The following is a 24,734-nucleotide window of genomic DNA, read 5'->3' as shown; positions in this document are numbered from 1 at the left end:
AAAAATTATGATTTTCATTTATGCTGTATTATTTTGAAACAGTTCCAGTTTAAAAAAACAGTTACTTCCGTGTGTTTTCATAAGTCGGAGGTAATGTTCTTAAATGCAGATAACTGCCCAGGTTTTGCGAGTTTTCATGGCATAATACAGCTGCTTTGTTTTATGTCTGAGAGACTGGACAGTTCTACTAAATTTAGTGTAGGGTCTGTACAGCCTATTCTTTATAAGGAGTGCTTCCTCTGCAACCTACATTGCACAGGTGTCTCAGAAACATAAAGTCAATGCACACTACATTTAAACTTTAACAACACGCACAGATTCTGGATAATACACTAGGCCATTTTACAGCGTTATACTGAGATGCACTCATACAGCCAGAGAGAACTGCATGTCCCTTAATTACTTACTGAGATACATCATGTCCAAGATCGTGACCTGCAACCCCAAAAATATTTGCGTGCATTAACTGAAATTAGTGAACTGCATTTTAAACATTGTCAATCAAATGTTCTTTATAACTATCCACCTTGAAAAAAATAATGAATTAGAATTATTACTAAATAACATACTAAGAGTAAAAGTATCTACATTTAAAAACTATAAAGAGTATGATGCCCTATATAATCTATACATGTACAGTAATCAAAATATAATTTATTATTTTGCACCCCTGATACCTGATCAAATCTCTGTATTCATAAACTTTATCATTTTACCATTGTGATTAACTCTACCATTAAAATAAGTCTGACAAGTTAAGATGGCTAAAGCTAAAGACACTGTAGATGTTTGAACAAATCAATCAGATGCCTTGGAAACGTATAGCAACCAAGTAGCTCTTTTTTCCTCTGATATGAGTTTAGTTCTTAAACCCATTGATATTAACAGATGAATATTTTATTAAATTCATTTTAATACAAACTGTTATTTTCATAGAGATCAATATATCGCCAGCAGAATCTACAGGATCACTTTAGAAAACATTACAGGCATATCTAAGGTGAGAAATCATTTCTTATTTTTCACAGATAAATGAAGTGCAAGCATCAGAAGCAATTACTCAGAATTGTAAGAAGGCTGTCAGTAATATGCTGCACAGAAAAGGCTGTCATCACAAACAGAACTGGACAAAATTCAGGTCAACTCATCTTTTATAATTCTTATTACAGGCATGGAGAATAGGCAAATAAGATTTAAGTTCAGCAAGCACATATAAAGGAATGCAATTGCAGACATTAAAGGAGGGTTTTGGTATTCTTCAAGCTGAAGATATTTCTTCACAGTTGAGATATACAGTGTATTATTTTGCCACAAGGAATTTGTTGTTGATAACATATTTAATAAAATACTTACAGACTGTTAATGGCTGCTTATGATGGACACCTAAACTAAACTGTTACCATATTGAGTTCTCAAGTTATTCATTTTTTTTACAAATTAAAAACAATGCCTAGCCTGTTTCTTACATCTTAAAGGCATGAGTCCAAAGGTGAAAACAAAAACTTACTGAGTATGTCCAGTTTGAAGTGGCAAAGTTCTTGATTCATAAAAATGTGCCTTTAACGTTTTAACACATGTTTATGATAACAAAAGCAGACTGGAAGAATTAAATTGTATTGCACATTCTAGTATTCTACTATGTGTATGATATGAAATTATCTCCTTTGAGTATGAATTTGCCATCAAATCATTGTGACTGTACATGACTCAAAATATGCAGCAGCAGCACATGTGTACTCCAGTCATTTTATTTCCTTTGCCATGTATACTCAAATCACATTTGTATGTGCAATGGTGATACACATACTGCATCATATACAGAGACACTTGAGTAATGGCACTCATACACTCCAAGTTGTATCGGTCCTTCCATCTACAGACTGGGTGCAATCTTAGATGCTGTCAGCATCAAGCAAAAAAAAGCAACTTTTTATTATGGTATTTTTACACATTGTCACGTCCACCATGTCTGTAAGTGTCCCACCTTACACCATTGCACTCCTCACCATCAACTGGCCTAATGTACTTTTTGCCATTGTAAGAGACGGCTGGCAGCTCAACCCAGCAGGGGTGCCCAGGATATGGAAGGATCGGGGAAGGCAGCTTCATTAGGGCACTGCCTCCCCCGAGATGCTAGAAGGCAGCTCCCCTGGTTTACAGCTGTGCCCCAGATTACAACAGGGCACTATGGGACTTGGAGTTCCGTATCTCAGCCCTGTTGGGTACTGTGGTTGCTGCCAGGGGGTGCTGTGGATGAACCATGGGACATATGGTTTCCGCCTGGCCTGGAAGTGCTGGCAGGTCATGTGGGTGTAAGAGCAGAAGCACGTCCGGGTTGGACAATATAAAAATGACTGACTTAAAATCAGTTGAGGAGCCAGAGTTGGGTGGAAGGTGGACAAAGCTTGCTGAGAGGTGTGGAGGAGAAAAGAAAGAAAGAGCAAGAGAAAGAAAGAAAGCATAATTGTGTGGGCTATGTTGCTTATTTACTTATAGTGTGTCTGTGGTGGTGGAGAGCACTGTGAAGAATTTACAAAGAATAAACAAGTTCTTGATGCTTTTAACTTGTGTCCTCAGTGTCTGTGTGTTAGGCTTGAAGATCAACTGTGCCCTCTAGTGTCCACACCATGTTCTCTTTCCTCAATCTGGATAGTGGTGAAGACTTTCTGCTAATTACTCCAAGTGTGTCAAAAATATTTTAATTCAATTCCCATTGACTTTTTACATCACTGAAATCATGAACTGCAGAATCGACAGTGCTGGGTGATTGTGGTTCTTCCTGTTGTGTTCTGTGTTGTTATACGATTCATGGCAATGGGCAGCAGGGTGTGTGTTGGTCATATGTGTTGTAAGAGAACCAAACTGGGCAAGATACATTATTGGGGCACCAGCCTGGTGAACCCATTTAATAGGCGCACCTGTTAAATGAAATAAAACAGAAAACAGTAAATAAGATGATGTGATGCCCCATATGTCCGTACTTCTCAAAATGTATGGCTCCTGGCGTAAGAGTCCTCATCTCCCAATTGTGGGTTTTTAACTAAACTTTGACTTCTGGTGAGTCTTATGCTTATGTTCAATTAGAGGTGGAAAAGGTGGTGGCTTTGTGACATCAGAGAAAAATATGTCAATGTACTTCTGACTGAATGTCCTCCATTATGAGGATTAAAGGGAAGAGGCTTAGCTACAGCACCAACTCAAGGTCAGAAGGCAAATTACATTCCATATAAGATCCCTGGAGGTGGCCCTACTTGCTCATGTCCAACAGTGCACATAGGAGTTTCACTGCATTTTGTACACATGATAATAAATCTGATCTGATTATACTACATTGCATTTTTGAAAGAAAGCTTTAGATTTTTCAAAGAGACAAGGCCAAATGCAATGGCAGGCCTACATTTTTGGGGCCCTGAAGTTTGAACTGTTGTGGGGGTCCCTTTGCTACCAGCAATGAGGTCTAGTTAACCACTGTTATCTTCTTAAATGGGGTCATTCCATAACAGATCACCACAAATTTTTAAAATATTTAACCACTATAGCTCAGATTTTGATTGCCATTGCTGTATTGAATTACACTATGTTATTAATATTATTTTTTTTTAAAAAAAACATTCTTATACAGTAGACACTCAACATTTTTAAGTGATGTGGTCTAAAGTTGCTTCTGGGGCCCTTGCGGTATTAGGGGTCCTGAAGCTTAAGCTTCATTAATTTCATGGTAGATCTGCCCTGGCTACATGCATGCCATTACTAAGTTCATAATTCCATTTCAATAGTCAGCATTATGCAGTTTCTGTGGTGTGTCGTGTGCACACACAGAATAAAAATACCGAGGAATTAAAAAGGCAAATTATGTGATGGAGCTAAGCCATGATGAAAGAAACTGAAGTGCCACAAACCAATTATCACATTTTCTAGCACATGTTGAGTCACCCTTGCAGAGAAAGTGATAATAAAAGATTACAAATTTTTCTTTTAGTAAGTAAAAGTAAATTTGTAACTTTCACCATTTCTTCTCAGCAGAGATTTATTTAAACCCATAAAATGATGAGTCAATTCTATAGCAATTTTAGATAAACTTTTAATTATTTTTAATACTAATTATAGCATTATTGAATATCACTGCTGTTGCTGTCCCAGGTCCCTTCATGCAGCAATATCTCTGTTTCCACAATCTCAGCCCCTGCTGCACATGCTTTCCATGGCCCTTGACTGAAGTAAATGGAGCACCAACAGTTTATAGATTTGACTTTGATCGTCTTCATCACAATGTGGGTTGTCTATGGAGCAGAGGTAGAAGTTCAGTCATTTTAATAACAGCACTGGGAGATGATTGTTTAAGGTGAGAAGTATATGCTAGAGGAAATCATGCCCCATTGGCCAAAGGGGTGCAAAGACAGTCAGCAGAATTTCATAAGAATATTTTGCTCCTTTTTTAATTTTAATTGAAAATAATAACATTACATATAATCAAGTTGAACTTATAAAACAGAAGAAAATAGCATTACATGCAATTAAGTCAAACATATACAAAAGTAACTTCATAGTCAAACTATAAAAAAAGGGTAAAAAAATTAGAAAGTTTAGAAAAAGGAAAGCAGGATTGAAAAGAGAGAAAACCTAACAAAACAGAATTGAACCCCCATCTGAGTTTTTTTTTCTTCTTATAATGATTTGAATGCACTGTTTTACAATATATGGGTATACAGAATTTTACAAGACATGGAGCAGTATTCACTGAAATTCATGGAACTGAAGAACAGGCGGTTTAAACAAACAACATAGTGAAAAGAATTTTGTCAATATTCTAATGCTAAGAAGACTACAGAGGCAGGTAAAGAATGAAAAGATGAAAAAATCAGATGACAGAGCATAGAGTGATTGATAGAACAAAGAACAGTGGCTTTAAAACACTTAGAATTTACTTTATGCCACATTAGATTACTTTTCCAGTGATTTTCAATTGTAGCCTTCATTTGGAACATCTTAGCCAGTCCGAGGCTGTTGGTGACTCTGCTGATTACCTAATGTGACAAAATCAAACAGGTAGTTGGAGGGAGGGATGTGTGTGCAGAAGCGCTGGCTATCAAGGAATGCTCACCTCCACGTTACAATATGTGGCTTTACAGAGTTTTACAAGACGTGGAATAATATTCACTAACACTCATGGATTGAAAAATTGATGTCTTAGGTACACTTTTAAGGCTTTGTTTTCACGTTTGGACCCACATCCTTTGAAATTCATTTTAATCCTCAAGAACAGGCATGAAATTTTTGTTAAATTTGTAAAAAAAAAAAAAGTTTCACTTTTTCACTTTAGAATACACCTTCATGTAGTAAATTAATACAGTATATTTCATAATTGTGAAAAAATAACTTTAACCTGAAAAATTCCATACTTATGCAGTTAGAACATAATAAGTGAATGCAAAGAAATAGCTACTGGTAATATATTCAAGTAATATTATAAATCCTTATGCACATTGGTGGGGAGGGTAGGAGACGGTTATGTTAAGGAATTCCTTAATAAAATGTAATTGTTATAGGTCAAAATATTGCTTGTTGAATACCTGGGCAAGACATTGAGACTCGTCAAAATCTTTAAAATCTGCAGAAATCAATCTAGTGGACTTTGTTTTTAACCTTTGTCAATACCAGATCTACTTAAAGACACCAGACAAGATAACATTTTTACCAGAACATCTATTCCCAACGTCAATCACTGAGAGAAGGATAAAAAAACTCTTTTGAGTTTACATCATGTAGACTTGCTCTTACAAAACAATTACTGTACATTTTCAGAAGTTTTTTTTAATAAAATTTGTTTTGCTTTAATATGTAATTTATATAATTTCTTTATTATTTCTTTTTTTGTTAACCTTTCTTTCGAGTGATGTCATTGTGTTCTTATTTGTGTTCGTACTTTCCTATAGGCTTTCTCATTTTGTGGTCACGAAATCTGCGCATTGCTAGATGATGACAGTGTACTTAAGCATCTGAATTTTTGACCAAAAAAGAAAACACCTTTTTATTTAAGCCATAATAGGAGAAACAAAATCAATTATGGAAAAAATGCTGGCTTTAAATTTTATTTCATTCCAATTTTCAATTTGATTTTGTTCTAGTTTCTTGGGTAAAAGACACAAAGGACTCCTGTGTAATAAACCTTGATAACAACCTCAGGAAATCCCCTTCTTAGACCACAAAAAAGAATATTTTAAAATCACTATGGCTCACTAAAATACTTGTCCAAAAGGAAACATCTTTTGTCCAACTGAACTTTTTAAAACTTCAAGCCTATCAGTATGAGTAACCCAGAGGTAAAACCAAATTTTTTGATTTTGATTTCATATACAGTACCTTATTAATCCCCAAGGATATTGTGTCTTTTCAATTTTTAAGATGAAATGCAGCAAAATATATTTTTTACATTATACAGAAAAAATTTTAACATAATTTAAATAATCTATATTGTTAACAATTAAACGTGAGGACACGGTGTTGCAACACAAGTGACGATCTGGCGCCCCGTTCAGAGATTGTTCCTGCCTCGCGCTGTATTCTTGCTGGGACTGGCGCGACACTGGATGGATAGATGGATAGAATAATTAAACATGTACTACATAGATATTTCAATATTCCTTAAAAGTTTTGAAGAATCTGCGTTCTAAGCTTACAGATGGCTTAACGTCTATTACAGAGCTGATTGTGTGGTGATTGAGTACTTGGAGAAAGAAAAGGAAGTACAGTTATTGGGGGTTAGTACGTTTGAAAGAGAGTACTGCTGCAATAAATTATTTTATCGAAGGTCGTGCACGGTGCAGCAAGCATCTTGCGTGAGGCAGGAGCAATCACTGGATGGGGAGCCAGTTCATCACTATCACTGCGCCATCATGTTCCCATGTTAAATAATATGCTTTGATTCTTATCAATGATATCAATTATACATATCAGTATTTAATTTATTAAGAGAGCTGTAATATCATGAATGTAATGGATTCTGTGTCTTATCGGAGGAAGAGAAAGCCCATTTAAGAAGCACGTAGTGATTCACACACATAGAGCACATAGAATATACAATACAATACAGTACTTTAGTTACGATGGTATTTGAGAAACTAGCAAATTAAATGATTTAAAGTTGAAGTTTATGATGTTCTACTTTAATGACAAAATAAACTACGTGATTAAAGTGGAAATTTCGAGATTAAAGCTGACATTTCAAGTTTTTTTTTCCACTGTGTGCCTATTGTATGTCTTTTCTCTGTACCCTAATAAGCTTCCATATGGCACTCGGATGGTGGGCTACGACTCACTTTTTCACGGTGACTTTGATATCTGACAACTTCTTTTTTATATCGGGCACTGTGCGACTTTGTGAACTTGAACTTTCGAGTTTCTCCGACACTCTATGTCACTCGATCAACTTCCTTTTGTTGTTTATACCACTGTTTAAGCCAACAAATACTACGTTTTTCCTTACCTCCACTTGGTATTCGCTGAAATTCTTCTATTTTCCCCCATGCTTATGCCATTGCCTTTTCACAAAATGCTGAGCTTAAGGGCAATTTATATTGATTTGCATATTCAAAGAGGTGTAATTCTGGGAGGAGCTGGGGAGTGGCAGCAGGCGCGTACACGTGTGTTACTTTTCACGCTGATCGGGATTTATGTAGCGGAAGAATGTGGAAGTTGCCGTACGCATAGTTCATGCATCTGGATTTTTTTGTGTGTACGCACATTTCCGCTTTTGTCCTTATGCCATGTTTTAGTGTGAATTCTACGTACTGCGTTATGCATGAGGCCCCTGGAGATTAAACCCATAGATTAAACCTTATACGTGATAAGTAGTCACTAAGAGTCCAGACACATAAGATGTCTTTTGTCCCTTCCTGGAACTGGGCATTAATATTAGTGAAAAGAGATAACAGGATAATAAAACCAGTTCAACTCAGACCCGAACTGGAAATGCCTATGGAGTTAGGCAAGTTAATGAATAGTTTAAAAGAATGAAGGAGATAAATTTAAGAATAATTAAGGTTTTATTGTGGATGTTCAGCCCGCAAATGATATGGTTGTGAAGTAGCAACACAGCTGCCTTAAAACAAGGTGATCAGGGTTCAGATCCTGACTGTTCCTTACATGGAGTTTGCATGTTCTCCCAGTGGTCACGCAGGTTTCCTCCAGGTGCTCTGGTTTCCTCCCACAGTAGTATTTTGAAAAGCATTGACTGAATGATTGCCTCTTGAAGTATAATATACTTTCACTAAAATGCAAATGAACATTCTGTTATACCTTTCTTTTACACCAAATATTTCTCTGATGATGTCCCAAATGAATTGCGACTGTGGATTAAAATAGTGGATGGATGAGAAGAACTTGTCTCTGAATACAGACAAAACAATAATGTTAGTTATTCGGAGAGGTGACGCAGACTGCATCAATATTTTGTCACTTTTTAACTCAGTTGGAATCAACATTAGTTTTACTGAACTGGTATTTTGTCTGATACCAGTATGTCTTTTAAGACATTAATTATCTAAAACCTATCTTTTCCAACTTAAGAATAAGGGAAAATAAGACAATTTCTAATTTTGAAGGTTAATGAGAAATGAATGCATTTATTTCAAGCAGTACTGACTACTGCATTGTGTTAAGCATTGGCTGTTCAAACTGTTCTTTACGCTGCTTTCAGTGAATTCAAAATGCTGGTGCAAGAATCATTACAAGAACTAGAATGTACAAACACATAGCTATCCATATAACAATTTGGCCTTTACACTGGCTACCAATTAGCTTAGGCCTGATTTCAAAATCCTCCTTATCACATATAAAGCTATAAATGACTTAGGCCAAAATTATGTATCTTACATTACTGTAGCATTGCATGCATACCAGATCATGCATTGTTATTTTAAGATGTTGGTCTACTAAATGTTCTAAGGGTTAATTAAACAACAGTTAGAGGTTCAACTTTTAACTACATGGCCCTATAGCAGTGTAATAATCTTCTTCCTTATATACGAGATGCACTTTGGCTTCAGCTTGTAAATTTAGGCTGAAGTCTCACATTATTTTAGTCTAGCATACTCTGACTAGACCTGCTGATTAGCTGTACAAAATGCGTTTGTTAGTTATTTGTCTAAAAAATAAGAACTATTACTAATCTTCCTTTGAAATCTTTCTTAACTTGGTGTCCTGATGTGGTACCTGATGCCACTGCAACCCTGTCAGGTTGTTTCCCAACATATGGAAAAGACACTAGGGACACTAAGAGCCCTGAAATTAAAGAATGAAAAAATGTTGTCATCATATTGGACAGCTCAACACAGATTCTACAACAGAATGACCAGGAAGGGGTGGGCAGCTAGTTTGGCTGAGGTTTCCAGGACTCTGACTGTGTCTGACTCTGTCCTTGACTTTGTCCTTCGTAACTGACCCTTGGACCTTTTAGCCAATTTGTTTCTTCAGGGAATCTACCTACTGGAGTTTCTGTTTTACTTTCCTATACTGTCAACTTGCAATAACTCAACAATAATATTAATAGACAGATATTGTTAGAATTGCATGTTCTCCCTGTGTCTGTGTGGGTTTCTTCTGGATGCTCCGGTTTCCTCCCACAGTCCAAAGACATGCAGGTTAGGTGCATTGGCAATCCTAAATCGTCCCTAGTGTGTGCTTGGTGTGTGTGTGTGTGTGTGTGTGTGCCCTGCGGTGGGCTGGTGGCCTGCCCAGGGTGTGTTTCCTGCCTTGTGCCCTCTGTTGGCTGGGATTGGCTCCAGCAGACCCCCGTGACCCTGTAGTTAGGATATAGCGGGTTGGATAATGGATGGATGGATATTGTTAGAATCCATTTACTGAATATTAAATAGTTTAAATTGCCTTGTGTTACTCGGTACTTAAACTAATCTGTATTTTTATGTGTATGAATTATATAATTAGTAATTTGTAAAGTCTGCAATTGTATTTTACCTGTAAACTTGTGTGAACTTTTGAGAGCACTCTGTGCATGAAGAGTGCAATACAAAAAACATTTAAATTGAAATTTATTTTACTTACCCAGCCATTTTTCCTGTTCTTGGATTTTCTTTTTTTTTCCAGTACATGTGTGTAAGGAGAATCATATCCAAGGACTGGAAGGACTGTAATTTTTCTGCCCCAGGTCTTTTGGCTCAATGTGTATCTGAGTTTCCTTCTATGCAGAGTATGCATTTTCTTTTCATATTTTTTGAGAGTATATGTCTCCCCAGTAATATATGGGCTCATGTCAAGGTGAAGGTTAGTTATCCTTCATGTATAGTCTCAGTAATATGGTCTGCCTCTTTCTTTTTCTGCCTTGAATGATTGAATTAATCCCATTGTGCCATAATAGTCTTCATTAATCTCAAGTAATAGATCACTGATTAGGACCAACTGCCCTCTCAGATTAATCGATTGTGCGATCAGAGAGAGCAGATATGTGTGCAGACACCTCAATTTAAAGCAGGTAATGGACAAAACTAAAGACTTAAATGCCTTCAAATGAAGAAGAATAGAGCATGACACAAGTGCTGACACGAAAAGCAAAAATCCCATTGACAGTGGTACTGTGGTCAGAAATAGACCATCAATGAAACAGAACGACACAGCTTTGACAAAGAAAGATATGTGTTGCAGTCACTCACCAAAATGCTGAGCACAACTGTGATGGCACACCATATCAGAATGGAAAACTTGCCAGATCATGTCATTGATAGAGTAAGACAGGAAATGACCCAGCTCTTGGCAGTGAAAAGAAGAAAGTAAAGTAATAGAGAACGGACAAGCACAAATTCAAAACACTGCTCTGGTTAATACAGTTTTCTACTGATTTGTGTTAAATGTGATGAACCACATCACAGAATATTTTGTTTATAGTTTAGGTATTCATAGCCCAATTTTCAATGGTTTAGCACTAAAGTAATGCTCTTTTCTCAATAACATGTTTGGCTCAGAGGCCTACAAGCCACTAGCATGCCTTGAGGTTTAAAGGGTCAATGTCTTGATAGTTGTCTATTGCTACAGTAAAGAAACTGGACTGTACTGTATTTAAGTTACCAGCATATACAGACATACGAGAAAAGGATCCTGAGTAATAGGTTATTGCTAGTAAGAGTAGTTACAGTACCTGCTTGAGAGAGTGAGCATTTCTAATGCACATGCCAGCATGCACATATGCATGGGTATGAGAGGGAAGATAAAGAGTGCATTTACCTGCTTAGAGTTCAACATGAGGTGAGCATCTCTGTGTCTTCGCCAATTACCTGATGGGAGCTCGGGTTGGCCAGGTAAAATCTACTCTGTGTAGAAAACAGAAGAGCAATCACAAAAAACATCTCTTGACCATCTTTGGATGTTTGATCTGGTGAGCATTTAAGAACAGTGAAGAGTATTGTCAGGAAGGCTGAGCGGTCAACAATGCTGCATTCAGGTCAGGGTCTCCTCTGGAGGCATGAGTTCAATTTTGAGTTCTGACAAATTTCAGCCAGCACCCAGACCACATACACTTCAGAAACTGGTACAGTCATCTACCTGAAGCTAGGCTTGTTCAAGCCCAGCCAGTACTTTGATGGGAGACCAACCAGGGAAAGCTTGGGTTGCTGCTGAAAGCAGTGTTGGCGAGGCCAACAGAGGGCACTTGCCCTGTGGCCTGAATGTAAATCCCAGTGCAGTGACGGGGACACTATGTTATAAAAATAGTGCTGTCCTTCAGTTGAGACATAAAGCTGTGGTCTTCACTCTCTATGGTTATTAAAGATCCCTGGTTATCCATATTACTAAACGAGAATGGTAAACTGGATATGGACGCAGGGACATGGGCCGTGGACGCAAAAGACGTAGTGCGCAAGCGCCACACAACGGGGACGAACACATGAAGAGCGGGTTACAGATGATGAAAACTGGAATGCAACAGCTACAAACAAACCTGGGCACTAAACACATGCAGACCGAGATACAGAATATAAAAGCAGAAACAACGACAGTTAAACGTCCACAACACACAGCGGAGGCGGACCCTGAAGGTTCAGGCGCCTACATCGGGCGTCAGAACACGCAGTGAAGTACAAAAGGCAAAGGCGCCTGCACAGCATGGTATGAACCGACATAATACGGAAGGCGCAGGCGTCGCTGCCATATTGTGAGTGGCACTAATACGTAGATCTAATGAACGTGGACTCCTACAACGCGCGTCTCAAACTGCATAAGCAAAGCAGGTATGGGTTCAACACGACACAGCTCGAGTGACCGAGATACAAACACGCGCCTGCCTGGATATAATTAATGAACGCAAGTGCCTACAACGTGCGTCTGAAATGACGCAAACCAGGCACAGACTCCTCCAAAAAGAAACAGCTTGACTAAACAATATACGAAGTGAAACGGGAAACACCACAGAGTCCGCAGTGCTCCACAATGCACCGCATAATAGTTCGGAAAGAGCTTCGTATTAACAGTGGAGAGACCCACAGTGACACGGGCGAACGCTCCGTATTAAACATACGTCATCCTCACACGTCCAAACTATACGGCATAGGTGAATCACATTACAGTGATGCATTATTAACAGTACGATAAACATCACAGTATCGCAAACAAATGAAAATTATTACTCGTAAAAGGGAAAATAAAATCGCCACGGACCAGGTGTCATTATAACAAAAGCAGAATAAAGCGAGGTCTCAAATGAAAGACAGAGTGGAAAGCAAAGTAAAACGTCATAAACAGGTTAAACAAGTGGGCCAAACACATGGCCAGCAGGTTACAGATAATGAAAACCGGAATTCAAAAACTTCAAAAACAAGAGCTCGACTGACCGAAATACAAACTGAAACGGGAAACACTACGGGGTCCGCAGTACTCCACTATGCACCGCATAATGGTACGGACGGGGCTCCGTATTACCAGTGGAGAGCCCCAGAGTGACACGGGCGATCGCTCCGTATTAAACGTGTGTCATCCTCACACCTGGCTGCCCAGCGGACACGGGTTCAAAATGCCGGGGGTAGGCGAGCGAAGCAAGCAGGGGGCGAAGCCCCCTTGTCCTTCATAAAGAGTAAGGTATATCCCAATGTTCTGGATAAATTGACAACCCTAAGCCTAGTCATTCTGGCCTCCAGATCATCTCCTGTCTCTAACTAGCTAACTATCTCTCACCACTTCAGTACCTAACAGCTAATGTGTGATGAGCATAACGGCGCAAGAAAAGCTGCCATCATCCAGGTGGATGGTACGCATTAATGGCTGTTGAAGAGGCTCCCCACTCTTTATGTAAAGTGTTTTGAATATCACTATATAAATGTAAATAATTATTATTATTATTTTTGTAAACAAATGTATTATTAGACAAATATAAATGAAAGACCTGTGTGTTTGTGTTTGTGCATGTGTGTGGGTGTGTGTTTGTCTATGGAGCAGTCTGCTCTGCACACGCTGAACCACAGCCACTAGATGGAGCATGCATGCACTTTTAAATTTTTTTGGCACTTGTATGCAACTTAGTTCTCACTATGAAAGACATGTGAGTGCATGCGTGTGTGTGTGTGTGCTTACTCTCAGCCACAGCCAAGGAGTTGGTGTAAATTCTACAGAAGATGTAAAAGCTTATACAAGTGTGACTTACACTTTGTCAGATGGCACATGCATGCACTTTTAAATTTTTTTGACATTTGCATACACCTCACTTCTCATTCAACCCAAGCTTTGTGGTACATATACGTTGTATGTTCACACAACAAGCTACCATACATTTTTCTGAGACAGGTTCCACCCTGTCCAACTCAATTTGTGCCACAGCTGCACTCGACTACACGTCCGAGTTGTCCCAGCCCACTTAGCTGATGCCTGTGCAAGTTTACCAATATAGTAAAACTGCCTGGGAGTCTTGGGGTTGTTTAGTGTCCAGAAGACCAGTGTATATATATTGTAACAGATAGAGGCACTGTCGACCCCTTGAACCCTCAGACCAGATGTCAGACACCAGATAAAAGTCCAAATAATGGTTTATTAATAATAATAATAATAATAATGTGCACAAAGCATCCTCCTCTCCACAATTCTCAATAAATCCACAATAATCAATAAACAATACTCAATCCTCCACTCCCAGATGCTTAGCCACCCTGCCTCCCAACTCAGCTCGCCGTCTGGGATTTCCCATGGTCCTTTTATAGTCCCTGACCCGGAAGTGTTTCCAACCCCCGAGTCCATGTGACTTTTCATCACTTCCAGGTCAGATAAAAAGTTCTCTTCTTCTTCATCCCGGAAGCATGTCATTCCTCCTGTCGCTGTGACTAAGACGTACTTCCAGGACAGCGTCCTCTAGCGGCCCCCATGGTATCCAGCAGGGCTGTGGATAAAAACTCCATTGTCCAGGATTCCCTGCTGGCCTTCGGGGCACCTCCATGCTGCAGAGAGAGCTCCACCTGGCGGCTTGAGGGTATTGGCTGGGATAAATGGCTGGCCATATTCCACAATATATATATATAAATTGTGGCGGTCGGCTGGGGTCTGTGCCTAGCCAGGACAGCTGGAAGGACTGGGAGAGGGACTATGCCTCCCCCGGACCACGAGAGGGAAGCTGCCCTGGTTTGTATGAGGGCCACAGGAAGTGAGCATAGAAGCTCAACCCTATAGGGGCCCGTGGCCACCACCAGGGGGCGCCTGGACGATTGAGGAGCCCTGGACTTCAGCACTTCCGCCACACCAGGAAGTGCCGCAGGAAGATCATCAAAGGGCACCTGGAGCACGTCCGGGTGGGGATAAAAGAGGCCTCCTTCCTCAAGTCATTAGCCGGAGTCGGGAGGAAGAGGACGAAGCTCAAAGGAGAGGTGTGGAAGCGGTGAAGAAAGGACTATTGGAAGGCCCGAATATAGGAGTGTTTGGTGTAAGGACACTGGGTTGTGTGCGGGACTTGAATAATTGTAAATAGTGTAAATAAACGTGTGTGTGTTTTTGAACCACCGGTGTCTGCCTGTTGGTGTTCGGGCTGATCTTTCACAATATATATATATATATATATATATATATATATATATATATATATATATATATATATATCTTCACAAGCTGAGGGCACCGTGGCGGATGTTAGCAGATTGCTGGCCAACCACAAAGAGTTACCTGGTAGGTAACCACCCACACTATCAGATTGTGACACAGACTTCGAATGCCGTGAATGTAATTACCCCGATCTACATGCTGTCAAATAAACGAACCACACGCCGTGGCGCAACGTTAGGGGCATCGCCTCTGACGCTGACGTCCGAGGTTCGATTCCCGAGAGTTAGTGCAGTGGAGTGTGTACACCTGATGAGCCCAGAATGAGGGCGAAACACGTGTCGTGTACTCTTTGCATTTATTTGACAGTAAACTATTTCAACCATTCTATGATCTGCTCTTCACAAGCTGAGGGCACCGTGGCAGATGTTAGCAGATTGCTGGCCAACCACAAAGCGTTACCTGGTAGGTAACCACCCACACTATCAGATTGTGACACAGACTTCGAATGCCGTGAATATATATATATATATATATATATATATATATATATATATATATATATATATATATATATATATATATATATATATATTTACTGCTGCGGTGGGTTGGCACTCTGCCCAGGATTGTTTCCTGCCTTGTGCCCTGTGTTGGCTGGGATTGGCTCCAGCAGACCCCCGTGACCCTGTGTTCGGATTCAGCGGGTTGGACAATGGATGGATGGATATATTTACTGTAGATGCCCAGCGTATAGGACATGCTGAGGTTCCATTGCATAGGGCATCACACTACTGAGCTTATGGATTTATCCTAAAAAAGTTATGAACAATGCAGACAGATATTGAAGTTATAATGATGTGTGGTGAGTTTTCAGATTATACAATGAGCTTTGTAATCGGAACCAAGAAGCATTTAAATGCCAAATGATTTCTTAACTTCTTTGTCAACTAGGCGCATATCTTCAAAGCAATAGTTTGATATATGAACAGTTAAATTAATCAGTACAGTACATCAGGCTACAGATCCAGTGAGTGCACCATTATTCATATCTCAAACTGAGTGAGTCATATTTTCCTTTCTAGTATCTCTTCACTCCTTACGATATAGTTTAAGCCTTCTGAAAAACCACTACATTTAAAAGAAATATTATCACATACCATGTGTTCTTGTACTCAGGATGTGTTTTGGGATACATTTATTGCTTCAGGAATTGTAAAATCAAATCAATATGATTCCAGAATATGCATAGCATATAGAGATCTACCAAGTGCCCGATGGAATAACTCTGGAGATGCTTTCTTGTGCCATTGACTCTGTGACATGGACAGGATCTTACATACAGACAAATTTTAATCATTAAGAAGAGGCTTTGATGTACAAAGGTTTTGTGAATTCTTCCCACAGCTTCTTCTAAGTTGAATCTTTTTAACAAGTTTTGTTATTTGTGCATTGTGAATAACAACTCTTGTTACACTAATTTATTTTAAAATGATAACATTAACTTATTTTTCCCCTCAGGTTCAATGTTTTTCAGTTTTCAACTTCACACTTCTATAAGTTTATTTAAATTTAAAGTAAAGAGATGCAGCTGGTTCAACCACATGCAGTTGCAGGGTCAGCCCCGACATAAAATTAGAAAGCGATTGTTTGTGTCGCTCTAGACTTCATGCAAATCTTTCTATTCAATTTCCATATATTTGCATATTGGTTTAGTCTAGAAGTGAAACTGAAATATGTTTTTAATTGATTTTATCACAATAGATGAATTCATTAAACAGAAGTCATTGTTAAACATTAAATATGAATTCCACTAATTCTTTCCTGAAACTACACGCAGATGGGATTCTACTCCACTGGGCCCTTGAGCAAGGCCCTTAACCTGCAATTGCTCCAGGGGTGCTGTATAATAGCTGACCCTGCACTCTGAGCCCAGGGAGTAAGCGATAACTGAATTTCGCAGTACCTGTACAATGACAATCATCAATCATTATAAAAATTTCTTAAACTTGAGTCAGTTTATGTTATTTAGATGTTCTGATGTTCTGATATTTAATTAATATAAAATGCATGTGTTAAATGTGATGCCAATACAATTATATTCTTTTCACACTTGATATTATCATTTTTCAATGTGATAAAAATGCAGAGTTATGTATCATTTTTATTAAAAATTCATCTGTAATGGGCTGACACCCAGTGCAGTGATTGTTCCTGCCTTATGCCTGATGCTTACTGGGATAGGCTCCAGCTTCCACCATGTGCCAGCTCTGGATAAGTGGGTTTAGAAAATAAATGGATGGATTATAATTTATGTGTTGCAGATCAATCATTTTTAGTTAAGTCACTGAGCCAACCATTTTCTGAACCATCTTCTTCCATTATAGGGTCCAGATAACAGAAGCTTTTACCTGGGATCAGTGCATTTCAGGCGAAAACCAACCTATGATGACATGGCAGTGTAGTGCAGGATAAGCTGTCTGATTGATACAAATGTCATATTTTATATCATCTTAAATACTTAAATAAAAGCATATTACTTGTCTCAATAGTGTTAGTCAAAGTTAAAAAGCAGGAAAATAATGATTTCTTTAATTATTTGAATTTTTACTTTTAATAGCTGAGGTTTGTTAGAAATAATATTAGTTATCCATAATGTCACTCACATGAATACATATAAAATTATCATGAATCTATATGTGACATCATTATATAAAGAACGGATTTCACTCTCACTGGGATCAAACTAATGCGATTAACAGTTCTGTGCAGCCTTGAAAACAAAAAACGCTCTTTTCTTTGAAAAGTGAAACCGATGAAAGCTGTCCTAATGCTTATACAGTGTATGGACTTTAAGGATAGGATTAAGAACATTGCTCTGTTCTACTTTATTTGTAATTGACATCAGTTATTAAACAGCATAGTTTCAACCCTAAAATTTTTTGGTTTTTTTATATTAGACTTTGATGTATAAAAATATGTGACACGTCGACTGTTGACTGCAGGTGCGGTGCTGTTTTGAAAGAGAACTGCTCTGTGATTGGTCGACAATCTTTTCTTGTACTAAATGCGGATTGGCACATTAGATAAAGCAAAATATGCAGTGACCAATAAAGAACATTTTTAACAAATTTAATTTATGCATCGTAACAAAATTGCATTATATAAAGCTGAAGGCCAGTTGGTCACATTACAGATTGATGAAAAAAATTTGTTTCATCTACTTCTGAACATGAATCTTTTACAGATACTGTGCTCTATTTTATTACTGGGTGAGTGAAAGATCATGAAATGTGAATTAAGATATTTCTAAACAGATCATTACGAAAAGCAGGTTTTAGAACAAACAATTTATTAGATATTATGTAGTAATTGCACTTAAATTAGTAATTTGTACTCTACAAATGTATGTTTTAAAAATCATTAACTAATGTATTCTTTCTTTCTTTCTTTCTTTCTTTCTTTCTTTCTTTCTTTCTTTCTTTCTTTCTTTCTTTCTTTCTTTCTTTCTTTCTTTCTTTCTTTCTTTCTTTCTTTTAGGAGTTTCAGTAAATGCTGATCCTACAATTTTCTCCCAGTCTCCATCAGTTATTCCTGTGACTCCTGGGCAGACTGTCACCCTGGAATGTGCTGTGAAAAATGAAAATGTTTCAAGAATTAGCATGCGCTGGATTCGCCAGTCACCTGGAAAGGCACCTGAAGGTGTCCTAAGATACATGGCTGACAACAAAATCTACAGAGCTCCTGCAATATCAGATCGATTTGTACCTTCAAGAGATACAGTTAGGAGTTATCACCTTCTCACAATTAATAATGTCCAAGCAAGTGATGACTCCAAATACTACTGTTTTGTTTACTATAGTGATGGGCCTCAAGCATGGGGAGAAGGAACTCGCGTACAAGTTCTGAGTGAGTACACTCATTACAATTAAAACTGAAGTACCCAGAGAAGAAGAAAACTAGTTTTTAAAGGTGTACAGTACAGTGACACTGTTTAACTTTAATCCACAAATTTGTATTACTTGATTAGTTTACTTAAAATGATACATTTTTAAATGAATTGAGCAATATTACATTATGTTCCTAGGCAACCACTTGACTTACTTTCTATCAAATTCATGTCTAAGTGATACTGCAAGTTCAATGTAAAAGAAGAATTATTGTTTTAAATATTTCAGGTATTGTTTATACAACACAGTTATAAGTGAAAGTAGACAGGAAAATGATAAGAGCAGTGTATTTAACATAATAGAGCAAAATAAGTTTCAGTCACCCAGAGACCTAAAAATTCACATTGACAAAGATCATTAAAGTTTACCATCAAAATTAAACTCAGCAATCCTTTGCAGTACATTAAAAATTTGAGCTCTTGCTACTGAGTTGATAGCTTCTTCTTCAAAAATATTCACAGTACTTATGAATTCAAATTTATATTATCCATTTAAACATGTTTCCAAACAGTCAATGTTTTAACAACACTTTTAATCATATATGTCCTCAAAGAATTTATTGAAACAAACGTTTATTTGTTAAAACCTTTAGTCCTCATTACTTCTATCTATCCATCCATGTCATAAACGCACTTTTTCTATTCCAGTGTTGTGAAGGTTTCTTGATAGCAACTTTTCCTTTAAAATACACTTAGTGCTGAATAACAACTTCAAAACCTCTGATCCATGTTTAAACTAAATTGTTTTAGGTGGTTTTATAAAACTGTTAAAAACATGTAATGCTGCCAGACGTTACAGATTATGCACAGTATGTCACATTCATCTACGCAGACTAATTCAATTCAGACTTCAGAGGACAGGAGCTTATGAAAGCAGCACTGGATGCAAGGCAGGAGAAGACTCGGGGCAGGGTGCCAGTTCATTGCAAGGCATTATGTGTTGTTTTGTGGATAAAAAAAACTGAATTTTGAACCTAAAACATATTTTTAAAAAAATGACTGTTCTTTAAGTTGAAATATTAGGTTTCTGCTGTGTGAACATAGATTATTGTATTTCACACATACAAACCTTTTCTATATCTGATTGGGCTCTCTGCAGTCCTGCAGAATATGACTTCAGAAGTGAGTTTGATATATAAAAATGAAAAAAAAAACATAATAAAAAAGCATTCAGTCATATTTGTAACCACATCTGTTTTGCAAATGCTAGACTTCACGTAAAAAAGCAACAAAGTACATATTTCTACTAACTTACTACATGATAAGCAATTTTATACTCTACCTTACTATAATGAATTAAACAACTCTGCTGAATCCTTTAGGGAACTTAGGATGTTGTGATTTCCGCAGGAAAGAAATATATTAAAGTTTAACATTTTACTCTTGGATAATCCCAAAATCATTTGAAAATAAATCATTTTCAGCAAACATGTGGTATTGCTTTATCAGCTCTATACATGACACTGTTATATTTCCTCTATTCCTCCAGGAAGTGACCTTCCTCGTCCATCTGTCCAGGTTCTTCCTCCCCCACAAGAGCAGCTCAGTGGTTCAGGCCAAGTGACTCTCAGCTGTCTGGTGAGCGGCTTTTTCCCGGGGTACATAGACATCCAGTGGAGTGTGGATGGTCAGCGACTGACGGACAACATTCAGTCCAGCCCGGTGTCCTTGGACAGCAGTGGAAATTCCTACCTGGCCATTAGTTACCTGAAGCTGCCTGCTGCTGACTGGAAGAGCCATGCGAGATACTCCTGTGTGGCCACTCATGAGTCCAGTAAGGTCCCAGTCATTGGCTCTGTTGCTCCTCAAGACTGCAAGCCTCTCTAAAGATGATCTTTGCTTTGATTCAATTCTCTCTTTGAAAGGAATGTTTTGTTGTTATATTGTCTATTAAATACAACATAAATCTGTGTCTTTAAAGTAAAATTTCTGTGTGTTTGTTCTTTATGTAAAGCACAGTTAACCAAGATACAGACTTGAAATTTGCCACAAAGGTACTTCTCACCCTAAGTCTGGTTTCTGAAATATGATTTTTCACTTTGTCCCACAAACACTGGGGGCGGCTTTGGGTCAGAGAAAGTTTCATGAAACTGTAGAGTGCAGTGTGTTCTCACAATGCATAAGCAGTGAAACTCAGATGTAAGTGAGAATTTCACTGTACCCTGTGTATGAGCCAGTAGTGACCCTACAAACCTAAAATCACTATAGTGTAATGATACACTTTCAACCAAGGAGTTTGGATTCCATTCCAGTCTATTATAATAAATGTCTTTAAGAATTAAGAATTTCCCACACTATTCTTGTCATGGTCTCAAACAGCTCCAGGTAAGGCCATATTGTCTCTAGAGTTGTGTATTTATTTATTTTGTAATTTGTGGTTGCAAGTGTAATCTCCACCATTATTCCACTACCACAACCTGTCCAGCACTGTTTCTCTGTTGTATTTAAAGCTGCACTCTGCTAATCACTTTGAGTGATCAAAATGCTACGATCATAATGCATTGAGATCACTAATCTTCTTTACATTGGACACATTCATTTTTTCCATGTTAAATTTATACTGGATGTTTGAAATAGTATCATTGCAAAATCTGGGAAACAAAGCTATATGTAACGCATATTCAGAAAGTATTTGGATCCCATCACCTTTTTAACATTTTGTTATGTTGCAGCCTTGTTCAAAATTAATTTTAATTCATTTTTCCCCCCACATCAAGCAACACTCTATACCCCAGAATAAACAGGATTTTAGGAATATTTGCAAATTTATTAAAAATTAAAAACTTTAATGGTCTTTCCTTCATGAATCATCAGTTTGGCCAGGAGGCCAGCTCTCGGAAGAGTTATGGTTATTGCAAACTTCTTCCATTTAAGAATGATGAAAGCAGCTGTGCTCCTGGGAATCTTTGATGTTGCAGTGTTTATCTATCGCTTTCCTCAGATCTGTGCATTGACACCATCCTGCCTCTAAATTATGCTTGGACCTTTTGACCTGGTTTTTGCTCTGATACGCCACTTGTTGGAGCCCATAGAGACAGGTGTGTACCTTTCTTAATCATAGGCAGTGAATTGAATTGACCAAAAGTGGATTCCAAACAAGGTGCACAGATATCTCGATGATGATCAATGGAATGGGATGCACCTGAACTATATTTCAAATGTTAATGCAAAGGGTCTGAATACTTGCATCAATATGATATTTTAATAAAGTTAGAAAATGCCTAAAATCCTGTTTTTGCTTTGTCATTGTATATTGAGTGTAGTTTGATGTGGGGAAAAAATTCTCAACAATTTTAGAATAAGTTTGCAACATAGCCAAATGTGAAAAAAGTGAATTCATTGCACATTAATAAAGTTGACTTGGTGTGTTTTTGTGTTTATATTTTTGTACTTGTACTAACAATGAAAAAGTATTTTTATGCTTAAGGTGCATCATGGGATATGTCTCAATGTTATTTTCCATTATTCATTCATTTTCAACTGCTTATCCAAAATAGAGTTGTTTGGGCAACAGTCTTAGCAATGATGACCACGCGTCCTTTTCACCCTGCCACAATTGCCAACTCATACTGTGGGATCCCAAGGCATTCTCTGAACAGTCCCATCTTGGAGATATAATCCTCCCAGCAAGTCCAGGGTCCAGGGCTCCAGGGTCTCCTTCCAGCTGGTGGTGCTGGTAAAATCTCTAAAGGGAGGCACTGGGATGCATCTGTTTCAGATTCCAGAAACACATCAATTGGCTTGATGCGAAGAGTCAGTGGCTCTATTCTGAGCCTTTTCCTGATGTCTGTGATTCTCATACTATCTCTAAGGCAGAGCCCAGCCACCCTGTGGAGAAAACTCATATCAGCTGCTTATATCCTCAATCTCATTCTTTCGTTCCTTACTCAAAGCTCTTGACCACAGATGAGGGTAGGGACATAGATCAACTGGTAAATCAAGAGCTTTGCCTTCTGACTCAGCTCCTTCTTCACTCCTACAGACTAAGTTCACCATCCTTTTTCTCCTCACTCATTAACAACACCCCGAAGTACTTAAACTCCTCCACTTGAGGCACTAACCAACTTCCCACTCAGAGAGGCCAGTCCACCTTTTCCTACTGAGGAATATGGCCTCATATTTAGGGTTGCTGATCCTTTTCCCTTCCTTTTCACACTCGGTCATAAACTGTCCCAATGCGTGATGTAGTTTTCAGCCTGATTAAGCCAACAGGACCACATCGCCTGCAGAAAGCAGTGACGTAATATATAAGAACACCACACTGGACCCCTTCTCCTCTCCGGCTTCAAGGATATTCTGTCCATGAAAATCACAAACAGGATAGGAAACAAAGCACAGCCCTGGTGGAATCCCACACCCACTGGAGATGATGCTGATGTTTTTCCAAGTATGCGGACACAGCTCAAACTGTGATTATACAGAGACCAAATAGCCCTTCTTAAGGGCACTGGATACCTGTGCTCACCCAGCACCCTCCACAGAACCTCTCGAGGAACACAGTCATACATCTTCTCTGAGCCCATAAAACACTTGTGGACCATTTGGACGTACACCCATGCCTCATGAGAGTAAAGGGCCGGTCCACCGTTCCACCATTACATGACCTCGAGGGCTTTTTTTCCTTGCCATTTTATAAGCCATGTGCTGTCTTGATGCTTTGGTGGAGAGTACTCAATAAACCACAGAAGACTTCATTAAGAATATAAGTCAGTCAACGACCCCAATCAAAGATCTCTGGTATGAAACCATTAATACAGTTGAAGATGAAAAGAGCCAGCAAAATCTGTGTTCTAGTGGATATTTATTGTGGGTTCCTCAGCCCAGAGGTGAATATGATAGTAACTGCATACAGGTCAGACCTGGGATGATAGAGGGCTCAATATGACAAATTTCTATAAGAACTCTTTTTAAAATAGTGAGTATGAGACCAGAAATTTGTCTTGTTCTGTAAACCTACAGTAGATAACATTACTGGATGTTAACAGCTCAGTGCTGATAGAGAAAATCTCCAGTGGAAGGAATTCAGGTCCCGTAAAGCTCAAAGGTTAATGGTTTGTGTCACACAAATTCCCCTCGAAATTAATGGTCTCCTAGTTTTGTCTACATGCCTCTAATTAAATATTCTACCACTTAAGTAGTATGATTTCAATGGCATTCAATGAAAACACTGTGTGATGGTGCTCTTGATGTCAATCACCATATTAGAATATTATGATGGATAACAATCCAAATGGCTGCTGTTTTATACTATAAGAATTCTAATGTAGCATTTTGGCCTATTATAGCATACCAGTAATGGCACACTGCACATACACTTGACTTGAGCATTCATAGTTTTAATCTTCTTTCTCTGTATGTTTAGCATTCATTTGCTCAGAAGTTAATGCACTTGCTGCTTCCTTTTCTCCACCCTAGCGGCATGCCTCTTCTCTTCTTCCGTCGGCATCTTTTCGCGTTAAAACTGATTAAGTCAGTGTTTGTGTTGCAATTACTTTAATTCTTACTTAAGCTGGCACTTAAATTATTCTTGAGGTAGATTGAAGACTTAAGTTATGAAGAGGTAGGGGAAGTGACGGTGAAGGTGGTAGGGATGAGAACGGCACCCATATGCATGCGCCAGACTGCCTCCCTGTTGGCCGACGCCGAGAATTGATTCTACAACAAAATAAAATAAAAATAGGAATAACCTTGGAGGTCCAACATCACCCCGAAAGCGGATAGTAGATGTCACGTAGTATATGTGTACCAAATTTCAGGTCAATAGGTCAAA

The 24,734-nt window shown here is 38.3% G+C and overlaps 1 protein-coding gene across 1 annotated transcript in view; it reads left to right on the top strand.

The window, feature by feature from the left end:
• The window catches only part of LOC114642260 (immunoglobulin lambda-1 light chain-like), a 37,761-nt gene extending 16,859 nt beyond the window's left edge, over positions 1-20,902 (top strand). Inside the window, exon 3 of the mRNA XM_051923170.1 lies at positions 20,454-20,902. Coding sequence (XP_051779130.1) covers positions 20,454-20,791 — 338 coding nt within the window. The 3' untranslated portion in view covers positions 20,792-20,902. The remainder of the gene's footprint in view (positions 1-20,453) is intronic.
• Positions 20,903-24,734: the final 3,832 nt, after the last annotated feature.

Source organism: Erpetoichthys calabaricus, chromosome 2, assembly GCF_900747795.2.
Source record: "Erpetoichthys calabaricus chromosome 2, fErpCal1.3, whole genome shotgun sequence".
NCBI classification, from domain to species: Eukaryota; Metazoa; Chordata; class Cladistia; order Polypteriformes; family Polypteridae; genus Erpetoichthys; species Erpetoichthys calabaricus.
Note: the sequence above shows the minus strand (reverse complement) of the source record. Positions and strands in the feature narration are given on the sequence as shown.